Raw genomic sequence first — 19,284 nt, 5'->3', positions numbered from 1 at the left:
AGCATCAAGGACAGTATAACAGCCACTAATTAAAATAAATGAAATTAAGTGCTGTGTTTGCTCCCATTTCTGAACTATCAAGTATTATCAGTACAACCACATAGTCTTTATCAAATTAACTGTTCTGCTTCTTCCCATCAGACTGTAAATTCCTTGAGAGAAGGACTACACTGTACTTCCTATAGTGTCTGGCACAATATCAGAAAAAATTCCACCTGACACAGCTTAATATCCAAGTCTGACTTTACACTTCTAACGGGTTCTGTTCCTTGGCCAATGTGATATTATCTCTTGAGGATATTTACTTGGTTCTTAATTCTGAGTACTTGGTCCTTAATTCAGATCTAAAACCCTAGTTCTAGATTGCTTCTGTATTCTCTAAATTGGCTGCTCACCCAGAGTTTATCCTAGAAATCTCATTACAAACCCTTCTAGAGGCATGTCCTACTTCAGTCAATATTCCTAAGAGTCTTCTTTCCTTGGTATCTCATCTTTTCTATGTTCTAATTTCTTTTCCTGCCTTGTTTTCTTTTTTTCTTTAATTTATATTGGAATATAGTTGATTTACAATGTTGTGTTAGTTTTAGGTGTACAGCAAATTGTTTTATATTTTTAATTTTTCTTTCCTAAGTGATTTCATTATCTCACTCTCTCCTACCAGACCTTTTTTTTCATATTCTCATGATTCAACTCCAATTCCTTAATGAAATTACCATCATTAGAAACACATTTTTCATTGACAAATTAAAAAATCTCTTTTTACCTACAGTAGGAACAGGATACACAGATGCATGTAATTAGGTAGAAAACACTCTTTTTATGAATGTAACATAAAACTAGAAAATGGTCTAAAAGTCTTGAATAAAAGTAAGGTATCCTGTGTGAGATTATTACAGATTTCTTTATATGAATGTGGTATTTCTTTTTGGAGGCAAAGAATGAATGGAAAGACATATATCCCTGGAGATTAAAAGAAAAATTAATCTAGAAACAATTGCTGGAAGTTTGGTCACCAGTTAAATATCAAACTCATATATATATATATATTTTTTTCTATATATGTATCTCTGAAAATCATATATATATGATTTTCAGATTATTTTCCATTATAGGTTATTACAAGATATTGAGTATAGCTCCCTGTGCTATACAGTAGATCCCTGTTGTTACCTAGTGTATATATAGTAATGTGTATATGTTAATTCCAAACTCCTAATTTCTCTCCCCCTTTCCCCTTTGGTAACCGTAAGTTTGTTTTCTATGTCTGTGAGTCTATTTCTGTTTTGTAAGTAAGTTCATTTGTATCATTTTTTAAGATTCCACATATAAGTGATATCATATATTTGTCTTTCTCTAAATAACAGACTCTTGAAACAGAATGTATTGAATAGCTAAGCTAACTTACATCCTTGAGTAAGCTTGTATTTCTTAAATAATATGTATATATAAAATTGGGTTGACTATTTTTACCTGGTTTCTAGAAATGTCAGATTTGGCTAAAAAATCTCAGTTGCCTCTGTTTTCAGAAAATCATCTAATATTTAAAATTTAAGATTTTAGTGGTAACCACTGGAAACTGAAGCAGAATCTGAAGGGTCAAGTCCCCAGTCTCAGATCAAATAAAAGTTCAGATCCTGAAGCTGAAGGAAAAGTAAAGAATACTAAGTGAGAGTAGATTTCTACTATCTAGACACTGGGTTCTCATCTGAGAGAGGTAGTTAATTTTAATTCAATTAAACATCTATGAAACTCCTACTCTATCTACCATGAGACAGCTAAATTGGTCGGCAGGACTGGTAGGGAAGTGGGATGTAGTAAATCAGAGGCCAGAGCTCCTGGGCAGTAGTTCCGTCTCTGCCACCAAAGAGCTGTGCAACTTTGGGTAAGTCCCTTTAAGTCTTGGGCCCTCAGCTTCCTCATTTACCAAGTGAAAAACTAGATAAACTTTAAGAACATGCCTGGTTTAAAAAAAACGTAAATCTGAAATCTCAGCTTTAAGTCTTTTACATAGTGATATTATTCCAGACATAAAATATTGTACAATAATTTTTTTAATCTTATGACTTCAAATAAGATAAGCTGCTTACCGAAGATAAAATGGAACATATAAGAGAAACAGGAGTAATAACACTCATTTAAAGAAGTCATTAAGAATCAATTTTTTTTATCAGTAAATGGAGGTTGTAAGATTAAAAACCAGTGCTAAACGTTTCATTCAAGGGCCTTAAACCAATTTTCATAGGAGTACAATTATAATCTTTCATTATCTACTACATAGGACCTTTTTTTGGGGCAGCAGAGAAAAAGAATTTACTTGCACTGAGGCTTGTGTGAGCTCCTGCATGGTACTTCACATTGTTCTAACTACAGAAAGAACAAGTTGAAGGAAATAATTTCTTTTATTAAGAAGCTTCTACACTGAGAAACCTAGCACTTTTCACTGTAAAAACATACATGAAGGCTTAAAATTCCACATTTTGAAAAATTTCTTAAACAATAACCTTAAAATTAAACTTCAATTATCAGGGCTTCCCTGGTGGCACAGTGGTTAAGAATCCGCCTGCCAATGCAGGGGACACAGGTTCAAGCCCTGGTCCGGGAAGATCCCACATGCCGTGGAGCAACTAAGCCTGTGTGACACAAGTACTGAGCCTGCGTTCTAGAGCCCACGAGCCACAACTACTGAGCCCGTGTGCCACAACTACTGAAGCCCACGTGCCTAGAGCCCATGCTCCTTAACAAGAGAAGCGACCACAATGAGACGCCCGCGCACTGCAGTGAACAGTAGCCCCTGCTTGCCACAACTAGAGAAAGCCCGCACGCAGCAACAAAGACCCAGTGCAGCCAAAAATAAATAAATTAAAAAGTAGTTGTATTTCTAAAAAAGATAATTCAATTATCAACAGCCAACCGTACAAACAGAAAACACTATTTTTGATTCTTATTTCTGCCTCCAGATACAGATTGTTGTTATCAAAGCTGTTTGTAAGAATGTAAATTCTATTCTAGGTTACCACTCTGTAAACTAGGTAATATACTCAGAGCTTTGCAAGATTTAAAAGGAAACAAACACTGGTAGAAACAGTAGCATAGAATAAGCATCCAGTTAAGAAAACAAAACCAAAATCATTCAGTTGGACAAAAAGAGGAAAAAATAGCTGTCAATACCTAGAGAGCCAAATGACTAAGTTCTTTTCTACCTTTATTCTGGTTTTAATGCCTAGATGAAAATCAATGTTTATTGAGTCTTTAAAAAGCTTCTTCTTCTTCTTTTTTTTTTTAATTCAAGTTCAAGTGGTTTTATTAACTATTTTTAAACTGAAAAATACAGGGAAGAAAAAAAGACTCAAACAGTACCAAAGGGTCATCTGTCATTTGACTCTTAAAGATCCTTATTTCAAAAATTCTAGTTTGATAACAAAATGAGTATACATATTAAGAATGTTTAGGACATTAAAAATACATTTTGGTAGATATTTAATTAAATCCATAGCTCAGGTATACATAAACAGAGTTATCAGAATTTAAAAACTTAAATATTACATGTATAAATATTTCCTAAGCCAAACTGCAGTAAGGGCTTTGTTTAGATTTCTTTTTATTTACTCAAACTCCTAATTTCATACTTGGCTAGAAGAAAAAAAAGAAGATTCTAGTGACATACGACAACTTAACTTAAAAAACCTGCCTCCCCAACAAAGGAGACAGGAAGACAGAGATCTTTTGGAAACCAGCACAATGTCTATCCTTCGAGAGAAAGTTGGTTCCACTTACCCCGATTGTACGTTGTTTAGAGCATCCTGTAATAGTTCTTTCTTTTTTTTTTTTTGTCCTGAAATAGCTAACAGTTCTCTAATTTCTTCAAGAAGGAGGTGTTAGTAATCGTTCAGTGACAGACCATAGATCGATCCTTCTCAAGTTCTTTCATAAATCATCCACCGTTTTCTGATAAATGGTAAAAAATGATGACGAAACCTCTTTACATAAATTCACTCTTCAGATGGATCAGGGAAGTTTAAAAATCTAATTAAAACAACTATGCTGAAATGCTTCTTTCTTGAAAGTCTCCTTTTGGGGAGTTCCAATATCTTCACACTTCCCAGTTCCCCTCCTATCCCACTGGTGGTTTTAGCCTCCTTTGCTGGCTCTCTTGACCTTAAAGGTCAGGAGCCCACAAACTTGCTCCTGGACCTCCTTCTCTTTATCTACGAATGCCATTTATATGCCAATGACTAGTAAACCTATTTTTCGCCCTGACCTCTTTTTTAGAACCTCATACTCACATACCCATTGTCTACCTGCTATTTTCATTTTAATGTTTAACAGGAATCTCAATCTTAACATAAACAAAACAAAGCTTTGGATCTACCCTTCCCTAACCTCAGTAAGTGGCACCAACCATTCACTCAACTATGAAGCCAAAAATCTCTGGAGTCACTGACTGCACTCTCATGTCCCTCATACAATCCATCTGCAAATTCTCTGCCTCTAAAACATATCTCTAATACATCCACGTTGCTAAGATTTCCACTTCTGCCATCCTTCTAAGTCACCTTTGCTCTTACCTTGACTATTTTAACAGCCTTCTAATGAGCTTCCCTATTTCCATTCTTACTTTCCTACAATCAATTCACCACATAGCAGGCAGGGCAAATCAAATCACATCACTCTTTGCTTAAATCCATTCCCACTCAACCAAGAATAAAATTCAAATGATTTTTCCTGGCTTACAAAACACTGTATATGATTTGACTCTGTCTTCCTCTCTAATCTTACCTCATACCATTTTTTCCTGCCCTGTGCTACACTCCAGCCACATTAGTATGGTTTCTCAAAAAGTCCACTTCATTTTTGTCTAGGGTCTTTGTGCTAGTTGTTTCTTCTGCCAGGCATGATCTTTCCAATGTTTTTCGCACATCAGGAAGCTTCTTAGCATTCCTATCACAACTTATATGTTATGTTATCAGCAAAGCCTTTCACAATCATTTCTTCATTAAAAACGTTTTCATGGAGTAACTACCACATGCCAATATTGTTCTGGATGCTGGGGGGAAGGTACCCAATCTTATTAGTAATTAGGGAAATACACATTAAAACCATAATGAGAATCCTCTTCACAGTCAGTGACTAAAATTAGATAAAGACTGACAATCCTACATGCTGATGAGGATGCAGAACAATAGAAACTATCTTTACCGCTCATGGGAGTATAAGTAACAGCAATGTTCTTAAAAGGCCAAAATGGAAGTAATTCAAATATTCACGAACAGAATAGATAAATTGTGGTATATTTATACAAAGAAAAGTTACACAGCAATGAGAATGAATAACCTATAGCTACATTTAAAAATAACATGGTTAAACTGCACAAACAACTTTGAGCAAAAGAAGACACCAAAGAATATATACCATAAGAAGCCATTTATATAAAATTCAAAAACTTAAATCTACTGTATTAGAAGCTGATATTGTGGTTATTTTTGAGGAGGAGGGAGTAAGGAGAGGTTGTGAAAGAATATGAATGGAGCTCTGGGGTCTATTTCTTGGACCTGGATGGTGGTTACATGGGTGTGATTACTGTGATAATTTACTGAGCAACAAACTTGTCACCTGGGCACTTTTCTGTAAGTTTTACTTCTATAGAAAAGTTTTAAAACAGTTTGTGTTCTTTAGACTGTTCAGTTTTTATGATTATGAACCCACACTATTACAGAATGTTAAGGATAATAGCTGATGGACTCATACTAGAAGGTCTTTATGAAAAGAGCCACGAAGAAACTGTTGTTTGGTCTTAGTAGCAGGAATAGGTGTGACTTCGGACAAGTTATTTAGCCTTGGTGAGCCTATAATATGGGAATAATAATTTTCACAGAATAACTGTGAAGATTAAAATAATTATCCAAAAGATCTATACCTGGTTTAGCAACAACCACATAGAAAGCTTAATAAAAATGGGGAATATTTGCTTTACCTTGAAAAGCTACTAAGTGAATAGAACTAGAATTACTTTTGTGAGATTTTATGGATATAAAGCACATTAAAACTATTTTATTAAGACATAAAAATTGAGCAAAGCTGTATAATGCGGAAATATTTTTTAGTATAAGTGAACTATCTTCAGTCTGGAATAAATTTACCTATTCCTAGAACATCCACTGGAACACATCACCATCAAGAACAAGTGAAAACATAAAATTTGTATTCCAAAAACATTTTCAAATCAGCTGTTTAGCGTGCATTTTCGCGTGAAACAATACCGTAAATGGTAGCAAGGCTTCAAGGAACCCAGAGGAGCTTAGTCAACTGATAATTTGGGTGAACCATATGATTATACTTCTCAATATGTCAATACATAAATGAGTTCTGAGTACATTTCCTTTGGCTTCTAAATGAGATTAACTTTCTACCTCCTTCTATCTCCCTTTCCTGGCATTTAGAAAATATTCTTTGTCTTTAGTGGTCGGCAGCTGCAAGAAGACAGATCAGCATTGAAAAAGTAGATGGCTTATTCATTTCTGGAATCTACATTTTTGTTTTATGGCTCCGACTGAAATGTTTCTGATGTCCAATCTGCCTGAAAAAATTTCATTTTTCAAAACCCAGCCCAGATGCTGTTGCCATCTTATCCCTGTATGTTTCAAAGGAGGCTATATAGCATATGGTAGTTAAGTGCATGGATGGGCTTAAAGTCATATAGTCTAACATTCTACCTCTATCACTGACTAGTGTATGACCATGGGGAGTTATTTAATACCCCAGAACCTCAGTTTTATGACAAGTAAAGCATGAATAATAATGATGCTACCTATTTCAGAGGACTGTTGTGAAGATTAAAAGAAATAAAGGAAGTATAATACTTAGTACAGTGTCTGACACAGAGCAGCTGTTGAATGAATGGTAGCTACTATAATGCTATACTTTTCATTATGTATTACAATTTGTTTATTTGTACGCCTATATCCTTTGTTAGACTGTGAGCCCCTTGAGGCTATGGATTGTGTTTCAATCTTCTTTATCGTCAGTTCTAAACCCAGTGCCTAGTACAGAGTAGGTGCTGTGATGATAGATGGGTGAAAGGGCAGGAGGTGGGAAGATGGGATAATGAAAGCACTTAAATTGGGACTTTGGGTCTTTTCTATGTCTCCCACGAGGACAGAATGTAGGCTTAAGGGGAGGGTTTAACCACAGCTCCTGCCAGGTCTGGGGCAGCAAGAGTTTCCACAGTGGCTTCTGTGAAGCTCTTGGCAGGGTAAAAGGCTTCAAATTAAAAGATTGCTATGGTAGGTAGGTAATATTAGGAGCAAAATTAGGTGGTGAGGGTAGGAATCACAGGAGTTGGGAGTCACAGAAATCACATGGATGGATGACAGTAAGGTGCAGAAAGTGAAGCTAAATCTCTATTTGCAATGTTAACAGAGAGAGCCCTTGTGGCTAGGTCAACTGCAGAATTTACTTACTGGATATATGCAGATTCATGTGTCAAGGAGGACAACACAGTTAAAATATTGTCATTAATTGACATTCTTAGGATTTTAAACATCGATGACATGTTTTCTAATCTAATGTCTCTGTAAGCAGCACAGAAAAGAACAGGCCAAACTGGATTAGATCCTGGCTCAACCATTTATTATTTGCATCATCTTGGGAAAAGTTACTTAATCACTGTGAGTCTGTTTCCACATCCATTCAACTGAGGATACCACCATCACATGGGATTATTATGAAGATTAGTAGTAATAAATATGAAGTATCTGACACAATGCTTGGCCGACAGACCAATGAATAGTATCTATTATTGTTACTTTATAGATTAACAATATATTCAGCCATTCATAAAAAATAACCTGCTTAATCCTCTTTACTATTTCATCCAGCTAACTATGCTAAGTGGTCATAGCTGTTATAACATGTACAACATTGCTGTATCTTCAGGAAGATGAATCTACAAAGTTTGTCTCACTATTTCCTTCAATATTTAGAGAAGTACAAAGATCAGCTAACAAAGTGACTATTAACAGTCACATGCTCAAATACAACATTAACACTTAAAAGTCAATTCTTATGTTGAAAGCCAAAGATGCTGGCAAATTTTAGCATACAGACAAAAGTTAAGTTGGAGCAATTAGATTGACTTCAGTTATCTTTTTTTTTTTTACCACTGTGAAGTGCTATACACAAGAATGAAAAAAACACTAAAGAAGTGACAACTTGTTTAAACTTCTCAAGAACCTGGTCCAAAAAAGAGTAATTTTTATAGTAAGTTGACTACAACCATTTATCTCAGTTTAAATGTTCACTTGTTTTCACTTATCCTTTCTTTAGTTATAAAACTTTGAACAGGTGCATATATTAAAATCTGCTCAGAAAACATAATGAAAAGAAGTCTCCAACTGGAGACCTATAGTGGTTTCACATTATCTATAATAGTAAACTTAATCTCTTCTAGCTTTGAAGATTCACCATAAGCTGGCTCTATTCAGTCTAACCTTATTTCCACAACGCAGTCGCATTAATTCTTTTTTAAAAATAAATTTATTTATTTATTTTTGGCTGTGTTGGGTCTTCGTTGCAGCATGCGGGCTTTCTCTAGTTGTGGCATGTAAGCGGAGGCTACTCTTTGTTGCGGCGCGCAGGCTTCTCACTGCGGTGGCTTCTCTTGTTGCGGAGCATGGGCTCTAGGAGCGTGGGCTTCAGTAGTTGTGGCACGTGAGCTCAGTAGTTGTGGCTCATGGGCTCTAGAGTGCAGGCTCAGCAGCTGTGGCGCACGGGCTTAGCTGCTCCATGGCATACGGGCTTTTCCCGGACCAGGGCTCGAACCCGTGTCCCCTGTGTTGGCCGGTGGATTCTTAACCACTGAGCCACCAGGGAAGCCTAGTCGCATTAATTCTTAATCAAATCTGGCCTCCTCTAAACTCCCAACCCCATACCCACTCTCACCTCTGTGTGCTTGTGTGGTCCCCAGCTGTACTCATTCTCCTCTCTACTATGCTTTCTAACTGGGACTTGGTTAAGCCCAGGACTCTGGCCTATTCTGAATCACCTAATTAGCATCTTATCACAAACTGTTCTAGTTTTTAATTTGCACAATCTAGCTCTCTATTTTAACAGAAGAAACTTCTACCTGTTAAGTAATTTTCTTTTCATGTTTGCATAATATAAAAGATTGCTTTCACAAGCCACAGAAAAAAACCCTACCTACATTAAAGTTAAACCTCATGAACTATTATATTTTCTGCCATTCCTGATGAGGAGAATATCTTTATTTATTTATTTATTTATTTATTTATTTATTTTTTGCGGTATGCGGGCCTCTCACTGTTGTGGCCTCTCCCATTGTGGAACACAGGCTCCAGACGCGCAGGCTCAGCGGCCATGGCTCACAGGCCCAGCCGCTCCGCGGCATGTGGGATCTTCCCGGACCGGGGCACAAACCCGTGTCCCCTGCATCGGCAGACGGACTCTCAACCACTGTGCCACCAGGGATACCCGAGAATATCATTATTTTTAGTTAAGGTACATTCCTTATCACTAGATGTCAAAATTATAAATGGGAGATTGCTTTTAGTCATAATTTCCTTTGGGAAAATCTTTGAACATAAGGAATAATTTTTAAGGTTCTCAAAAGAATAAGGGTTTCTAGAACATGCTTACTTGTAACTTGTTCTTTCATTCATGGCTATCAGATCAGAACAGATTATAAAAAATGCACACGAATAGGTAAAGATTATACATGATCCTGAATCCCTCAAATGTTATCAGAGCTGAAAATCAATATTTATAGGCATGACCTCCCAAATTTCAGGACAAATTAAATTAAACCACATCTAAGATTTATCATTTTTGTTAATGTTTTGTTTTTTCATTCAGATTTTACTTAGATTGACTGCCTCCAGGAGGTATTACCCAAAACACTTAGACTTTCACTGAAGAGTGTAATACCAGGAAAGGGTAATATCCAAACTTTTTCCTTTGAGGTTTAAATTAATTTAGTGAAGAAAATGAGTTTCTTTCTTAACAAATGAGGTTTATGTTACCCATTCAAATCTCATCACTGTGAATAAACATTATTGTACAAATAATTCAAGGTAAGAAACACACTTTTCCATTCATGTTTAGCCAGATATTTATCATTTAAAAAAAAAGGAAACTGACCTAGAGCCACATTAATAAAAAGTGTCTCTCTAATCAAAACACATTATTTTAAATAATTTAAATTACCTAGTATACTATCTAGTAAAACTATCTGAAAATTTCATGAGCTGAATCTCACAGATTCAAGGCAGTGCCAGTTTAAAAAGTATTCAGATACTAAGAAATCTGTTAACTGATATTAGGCAAGTATCCTTTTTTGCAATCTCGGTAATACCGCTTGGGAAAAAGAAGAGTAAAAAAAACTTCCCTCTATCCACAACGGTAAATACCACAAATCTACTATAGAAGTAAAAAGAAAATTTTCGTTTAAGTAACTTTGACGCCTAGACAAACTACCTTTTCAGATCACAATAAAAAAGTGAAATATTTGCCATACAAATATTAATTGATCGTTTCAGATCATGATTAAAGCGGTTTAAGGAAAATAAATCCTCAATATTGGAACAGAAAAATTCATGTTAAAAAGAAGATAATCTTCCAAAATATTATTATGAATCATAATCAAAGATTCACAGAAAATATTTACCATGAAAGAGTCAGTCATAAGCAATAATAAAGTGTTGTGTCAATACAGAGGAAGGAAGAAAGAAATATGTGAAGATCAAAATTTATCACTTACCTCATGATTCAGCTCTGCTATCTGATCTTTCAGTTCCCTAATGTACTGGTTAGAATCAGACTTGTTAAGCTGTCCTTGAAGCTTTCCTTCTTCTTTCTGTTTTGTGACAATACAACAAAGCAAAATCAAGAGACAATTTTCACAGCATATACTCGAACATTTGAAGATACAGGACAGCATAAGGGCATATCCTTTAATTGGCTAAGTTCTGAACAAATCTATTCTCAAACTATTTCTGTACAATAATTAATAGTAAACTATATTGAATATTTCTAAATAGTGCTTATTAATTATATTAATACAATTTATAAAATGTACCTTTTGAGAGACTCTTAGAAATCAATAATCAAATGGGTCTACTAGTGAAAAAAATTACCCTAGAATTCAGAAGCCATTTATCCAGTTATTTTGAGGGCAAATGTTTTTCTATCCGTTCTGTAAGAGATTCAATGCTTAGCTGAGAAGGTTGTAAGCCTCCTACAGCTACACTACGAACCTGCTTTTGCTGGGGAACAGAGAAGGAAAAAAAACAGGTTCTCCAAACCACTCTTAAAAGGGGAGGACAGCTCTGAATCTCTTCTGTTTAATTAGTTCAGGAATGTGATTAAAAGGTGCTCCAATCCTAAGAACTAGTTCTAGAATCATGCTGGGATCATTTTCCAGGGAAGTAGACTAGGAAGGGGAGGAGCTGCCTTTTTCTTATACCACCTGAAAACAAATGTACTTTGAAGGTAAAGAACTTATTAAAGAGTGAAAACAGGATTGTTTTTGTTATCTCCAGATTATTTGTTTAGGAAGTTGATGCTTAAAATGTTAAGAAGCTCTGATGCAGAGACATCTACTGAAACTACTCATGCCAGAAAAGTACCAATTCACTTTCAATAGTCATCACTCAGTTTCCTTCCATGGAGACAACCACTGCTGACAGTTTTTTTAGTGTAGTCTTTCCATGGTATTTTCTACATATATAATCAAACACACATGTATACCCACATATTTTTACTCATACTACTGACACTATACAAGCTGTTCTACACTTGCTATTATCTCTCAAGAATACAACTTGAAGATCATTCAATATCAGTATACATAGAGCAGAAAGATAATACATTTTGATTTGAAAGAGCTCTGAAGTTCCTGTAAAAGTTATCTTAGTGGTATCTAAATATTTATCGGTTTTTTAAAAGTAGGTTTTAAAAGGTGCCTTAGGTTCTGTACAATTACCTTGTAATGGGTTGTAGTGAAGAGCATTTTCCAATGTGGAAAATGTTTCTTCCCACTCACAGTAAGAAGGGACCTTGGACATTATCCGGTTTGGACCTCTGACTGCAGCCAAATCCAGCCTCTACTTTTCTTCTACACACCTTCCCCTAACATCCTTGGCAGAAAGAAGAACTAGACAGAGCTGCTCCGGCAACAGAATGGGTAGCTCCTCTGCAGAGTCAGGGCACCATGCCAACAGGATTGCTCTTCTGTGTTAAACTATCTTTGCCACCTTTATTTCATTCTTATGTACCCTTAGCGTGTTCTGCAAATCCTTTCATCAAGTTATTCCTATACATACCTATTATTTTATTTTTTTCTTTTGGCAACCTGCCTTAAAAACCTTTTACTGGAATTTGGCCTGCTAAAGCAGTTTGATGTAACCAATGTTTGTATAGATGTAAAAGAAAAACTACTGTTTCTACAGGCTTTAAAACTTTTCTTATACAATTAAACACATGAATATCACATATAATCATCTAAGCAAAGAACTAACTTAACAATTACTATATTCCAAATATGCAGGGCTTCTTAAATATATACAAGAGATACCTTATGGTTTTCAGCCACATTCCCATATATTTTTTTTTTGTGGGGCGGGGTTCGCGGGCCTCTCACTGCTGTGGCCTCTCCCGTTGCGGAGCACAGCCTCCAGATGCGCAGGCTCAGCGGCCATGGCTCATGGGCCCAGCCGCTCCGCGGCATGTGGGATCTTCCCGGACCGGGGCACGAGCCCGTGTCCCCTGCATCGGCAGGCAGACCCTCAACCACTGTGCCACCAGGGAAGCCCCACACTCCCATATTTAAGAAAAAAATTTTTTTGAAGATTTAGTTATAAGTATTAGTATGATGGCCAGATAAATGATAGCAGAACCAATAGAACAGCAGGGATACCAAGTCAGGATCCTAATCAAACCATCTCTGAAGCCTTCCTTACCTGTTTTTTCAGGTATATGAACCAATAAAGTCTCTTTATTATTTAAACCAGTTCGAATATGGATTTGTCCCTTGCAATCAAAAAAAAATAAAAGCTAACATATCTTGAGCACTTATTAGACCTTCACAATTGAGGTTCCCCACAGGAATTAAGCCCTAATGCCTAAAGCATCATTGTATGTAATGATTTAACTTACCTCCTATGCATCTAAAATCGTACTAGCTATGTACCATCCTTAGAAGAATCGAGAAAATAGTTACTCAGTTTTCTGTAGGACTTAATTCTCTTGTGGAGCTGTGGTGGAGAAAGACTGGGGCTTACAATGAGCTAGGAATTGTTCTAAGCCCTTTATATGTAATCATCACAACAATTCTGTGTAATAGGTATTATTTTTATTCATATTTCCTAGATAAGGAAACTTAAATGAAAGACTGAGTGAACTGTCTGCGTAAGAGTCACAGCAACAGTTGACACATTTTTCACCTTAAATTTACAGCACTATGAACATGAGAAATAATGAAACAGAAGAGAATATATGGAAATCTATGCAAAGGATCACACAAATTAGCTTTCTTGGATTTGTTACAAAAATCTTTATGTATTTATTTCAGCCTCTGCTGATTTAAACGGTAATTGCAATATCAAAAGAATTAAAGATAAAATGCTAGAGCAGGGACTTCCCTGATGGCGCAGTGGTTAAGAATCTGCCTGCCAATGCAGGGAACATAGGTTTGATCCCTGGTCTGGGAAGATCCCACATGCCACGAAGCAACTAAGCCAGGACGCCACAACTACTGCGCCTGCGCTCTAGGGCCCACGTGCCGCAACTACTGAGCCCGCGTGCTGCAATTACTGAAGCCTGCGCACCTAGAGCCCATGCTCCGCAACAAGAGAAGCCCGCCCACCGCAAGGAAGAGTAGGCCCCGCTGCCCACAACTAGAGAAAGCCTGCGCGCAGCAACAAAGACCCAATGCAGCCAAAAATAAAAACAAAAAACTATAGCAACTTGCATTTATGGCCCTAAGCTAATGACCCATATTATCAATTTACAGTTGTCCAATACCACTTACATGTACTTATACCTGCATCTTACTTTTAATCACTCCACTTTTTAAATGAAATATTTCAAAGGCACAGAATAAGAACAAAAGAGTATTATAATAAAGACTAATGAACGCACCACCCACATTCAGCCTGTTTCATAACCATCTCATTCTAAGATTTTCCTTGGCTCTAGACTTCCTCCGCCTTAGTCCTGTATATCTCAAAGATGGCAAAGATGATGTTAAGCAGAAGGGATTAAGTAGTGAGTGCATGAGAGAAGGAATAATGTAGGAAAAAAATTTTTGGAGGAAGAATAGTCATTGATGTAAATAAATGAAGCCGTTATTCTTATAGAAAGTACTTTCTAAATCCCATGTGTGACATGAGAAATGGCAGCAGAAATTTAGTAAGTAAATATACTTCCAAAGCAGGGTAATTTGATAAGAATTACTCATTTTAACATGTGTTCAGCTGTCCTTTTTGATGGCTTTAAATTTTAGTCTAATTTTACTATCATGTCATATTAATTCCCTTGAAATGGTTGATTAAATGGAAAGTGCAATCCACTACTAGGGAGAAATCCTTCTGAATGAAATAAGCTAAATGTTTATGGTTTGGAATCAGACTTGGAGAAAGGTGATTTTAAATCAGGTCCCCAGTAAAGGCAAAGGTCTTGAGGATTTTGAACACTGCATAGCAATATCATCATGTGGGATAACATAAAATTTTCAGGGCAAATAAAACGACAAAGCCCAAGGTAAGCTCTAATATTGTAGGAAAGAAGCTCAAGAACGCAGAAATGCTTTAGGTCTGAATGGCTGTAGAATGACCAGTAACAATAATATCATTTCTTCCCTACAGGAAAACTTGCATGAAAAAAATGCTTGACAAGATAGAAATCATTAAATCTGTTTTACAGAAAGCGATCAAGGGACTTCCCTGGTGGTGCAGTGGTTAAGAATCCGGCTGCCAATGCAGGGCACACAGGTTCCTTCCCTGATCCGGGAAGATCCCACATGTGGCGGAGCAACTAAGCCTGTGAGCCACAACTACTGAGCCTGCGCTCTAGAGCCCGTGAGGCACAACTACTGAGCCCGCGTGCCACAACTAATGAAGCCCACGCACCTAGAGCCTGTGTTGCGCAACAAGAGAAGCCTCCGCGAGGAGCCCACACACCACAACGAAGAGTAGCCCCCGCTCGTCACAACTAGAGATAGCCCATGCGCAGCAACGAAGACCCAACGCAGCCAAAAATAAATAAATAAAATAAATTAAAAAAAATTTTTTTTTAAAGCGATCAAGTGACTCCAAAGATTTGTTTCTTCCAAAGGTGGGTCTTTGTAGGGTTTGGCTAAAAAGTTTGTTATAGCACTTTGATTTCTTTGGAGGAAAGGTAGTGTTTAGTGAAAAACGGCAGCTAAGAAATTTTACAATAAAAAATGGAATGCTTTTAGCTTAAAAAAAAGACTCCTGAAAGATATTTGTGAAAATCAAAGAAGCCCTCTTAAGATTTTATGACTAAAAAAATGGTGTTCTTTGAATTTCTATTAACTGCAGAAAAAAAGCATAATTTCAAAGAGAAACACTTTATATGTTTGATCAAATCTAATTGCATGTAGTTGTTCTTTTTAGATTTAAATACAAAGGTTACTATTGGGTTTTTTTTTTTTTGCAATATTTTTACAAACAAAAAGATTCTGATGCCCATCAAACCACTCTTTCTGTGGACAGACAGATACCCCAATAAACAACCCACTGTTTCTGTGGACAGACAGACAGATACCCCAATAAACAACCTATAAGGCACACTGGCTAAAGTGAAGAAAGAGGAAGGGTGATTAAGCAACTCCAGGCTCTAGCAGTGACCCCAGGAGAAGACAATCACCATCCTGGCACACTTGTCACACATTAGTAGCACACCAGTGTGACAGACACAACAGCTGGAAAGCTCTGCTTGGGGCATTTTGATTCAATAGTCTGCTTTAAGGGAATATAGCTGATATTTCAAAAATAGAAGTAAAAACTGAGAGATGCCCTAAATGCTATTTAATACATTGAAATGTATAAAAATGACCTTTTATCTAAAAGTCTGTGATTTTTATGTTCTACAAATAGGGTCTCATTTAAATATGTTAATATAAAGCCTTTTAAGGATCCTTTTTAAATGTAAAAACTGAATAACTGTATATTTCTAACACCCCAAAATACAATTAACTATTATATTCTAATAAGTGGATATCAATTTGATTTCACTTCTGAGGCAGTTCATTCAATTTTCTAATGTTTAAGATTTTTTTGCAAGTATTTTTATAGCTTTCTGTTTTCAAGCAATGTCCACATGGTTCTTTCTGATAAGCAGGTGGGAAAATGTCAGCTACACTAATAAATTTACCAGGAACCTGCATTTTCTTGAGGTTTTCTTTTGGTCCAACTGATAACAAAAACAGATTGCCAGTTAACTGGTTTCCTAAGCAAAACTAATAAGGTAAGTAACAAACTTAAAGAGATCCAACATATAAACAATTTTGGCAATTGTCAGTAATTTCAGTGAACAGACCTTAAATATATATCTTTTTTCACACAGCAAAAGAAACTATATCAAGAGAGCATAAAGTAACTTTATGAAAGTTTTAAATGCATATTTCACTCTTAGATCTATCTTTGAATGATTATTTTAGGAATTACCATTATGAAGTCTAAAATAATCTAATTCATATTAAGGCCTTAAGCCACTGAGCTTTATATATGAGCCTCTTGGTCAAAAGGTCATTAATAACTCTGGTTAATAATACGCAAGCTTAAGTGACTGGGGTAAAGTATGACAACTTTAACTTACTCTGACATGCATCAAAAATATAAGTGAGCTAGAATGGTGGATGGGTAAGCAACATTTAAAACATATATCAAAATATTTAAAAGCAACATTTAAAACATATATCAAAATATTAGTTTTAGAATGGAGGTGGTGAGTTTATGATGTTCACTATACAATTCTTTCAACTTCTGTATGTTTGAAATTTTTCATAATAAAATATGGGGAGGAAGTCATCGATAAAAAGCAATTAATTTCCTCTCCCTCCCCAGCCTGCTAAAAAGTAAGCACTTGGTCCACACTGTTCTTCATTTTCATATGTGAAAAGACACATATCTACCAAAGGTTACTTAATGTTTCTTCATTTAAAAATCCATGTTTTGCTCTAGAATGGATACTACTTTCTTCACATTTTACTGAAAACTTAAGAAACTAAAAAGCAATATGATTAAATCATACAATTAGTACTTCATTAAAACAATATAATTTTGGAGCAGGCTAAATTATAGTTCATCTCTATAATATTTTGTAGTAGATTTTATGGGTGTTACCTCAAGATCCATTCTCTCTCCCTCATTATGTAGTGGTGACAGAATTGGAATTATCCTGATCCTTAATTCCACAGGTATGCCCTGATTGGTGGGGTTTAACTCAAACAAGATGATCACATCTATTTTGCACAGTGATTGGTTCAGGGGTTTCTCAAAGTGTGACACTCAAAAGTTTTGCTGGAAAGTATGGGGTACAGTTTCTTATTCTGGATATTACGATAGGTGGGTATAAAGCTCACCGGTAAGCCATTTTAGCACAATAAGGAAAACCTCCTGAAGATAAAAATGACAAGGAGGGCTGAGCCTTAAGAATCATGGTTAAATACAACAAAATGGAGCTCAAACCAAACTTTTCCTGAAGCACACCCTACTTCTGGACTTTTCAGGCATGTAAGCCAATAAATCCCCTTTATTATTTAAGCCATATTATTTATGCCATTAACAAATCCAGAATTGGGTTGCCTGCAATAAAAACATCCTAATAAATATTTTAAAAAATATGGCTAAGTAAATAAACACCATGATATAAACAACATAATCTATGAAATGCTTAAAACAATGATTCCAAATGATGATTATGGAAAAAAAAATCACTTTGGGAGTTTTGTAAACATATAGATTAAGAGAACCAATTTCTGACCTACTGAATTCTAAATGTCTGGGAATGGAGCTTGAAAATCAGTATACTTTGAAAGCTAAACAAGTGGTGATTCTGACATAACCAGCGTGACATAAACTACACTTGAAACGCACTGGTTTGAACCATCTTTGAAAATTAACTATTTTTTTTAAACACAAATTCAAAATTCTATTTATATGCCAATTATAAAATGCTTAATTTTTACCCTATTTCTTAAAAATCTCGAATATTTTATGAGTTGACACTCATTACAGAATTTACTTAGTATAAATTTACATATAATAAAAGAGATGTTTTTACAACTACCACAATGGTGAATGTGGTAAATGACCAAGACTGATAAACTTATCTACAAATAGTCGCTACATTTCCAGAGAGAATATATTTAAAAACAAAAATAGAGGAAAACTGTCAAGGGTTCTTTAATTTCTTTCAATTCTGCTATCAGTTTCACTTCACATTATTTCTGTGATAGTTTCAGCTGGTCAGTTCCCTGTCTGCAGAGGTTGGTTCAATTTTGAACTCAAATCCCTGTCTTGGTTAACGTAGCTCTCAAACAGAAAATATGATTTAAAGTTTGGTAATGCATGATGAGGAACTAAATAAAATGTTTAGGATCTGAGAAAATTCCACATGTATGACCCCTATGACTGAAAACTAACTGTTCTAAAAAATGAAGAAAAACCAAAGATTTGGGGACCAACAAAATAATTCTTTTAAAACTTAAAGTACCAATATTATGAGGAGATATGGCAATAAATAAGGGAAATATGGAGTCCAATTCTCTAAACTTTTTTAAATCAGGTAACAGACTGTTATAGCCCCAAAGCTATGTGCTTTAATATAACACATATAAATGTGTATAGAGGAATATTTTACTTAGAGCAGTGATTCTGGTGTTCAACTACCTAGACGGTTGATTAACGACCTTCGGCATATACTTTCACCTGTTTTTGTCCCTGCAACCTTTGGGAGCTCTAATCACAGAAAGGATGAGGTAGAGATGGACTGTGCTCAGGATATGTAAAATATTCTGTTACCTGAATATTTTCAATCTGTTGATTGAAAAATCATAAATGCTGTGCTCAGCAGGAAATAAGTGAATTATGTATTTGTGTAAGTCACAGCAGAAAGTGGACATTTTAATTAGAAATACCTTCACCTACGTCTACTGTACTCCAACATACTATTTAAAAAGGTTGAACAATTAAGTATGGTAATGCATATCAAGCTAAAAGATTGAAGAGAAAACATGAAATGTTTACC

At 35.7% G+C, this 19,284-nt stretch overlaps 1 protein-coding gene across 7 annotated transcripts in view; it reads right to left on the bottom strand.

The window, feature by feature from the left end:
- EVI5 (ecotropic viral integration site 5) overlaps positions 1-19,284 on the bottom strand; it is a 208,068-nt gene that overhangs the window by 20,305 nt on the left and 168,479 nt on the right. For all 7 annotated transcript variants that reach the window (XM_030868666.3, XM_030868669.3, XM_060302758.2 and 4 more), the window contains one exon: positions 10,772-10,867. In XM_030868666.3, the coding sequence (XP_030724526.1) occupies positions 10,772-10,867 (96 nt within the window). The remainder of the gene's footprint in view (positions 1-10,771; positions 10,868-19,284) is intronic.

Source organism: Globicephala melas, chromosome 1 (genome assembly GCF_963455315.2).
Source record: "Globicephala melas chromosome 1, mGloMel1.2, whole genome shotgun sequence".
NCBI classification, from domain to species: domain Eukaryota; kingdom Metazoa; phylum Chordata; class Mammalia; order Artiodactyla; family Delphinidae; genus Globicephala; species Globicephala melas.
This window is presented reverse-complemented; position numbering and strand designations above follow the sequence as displayed.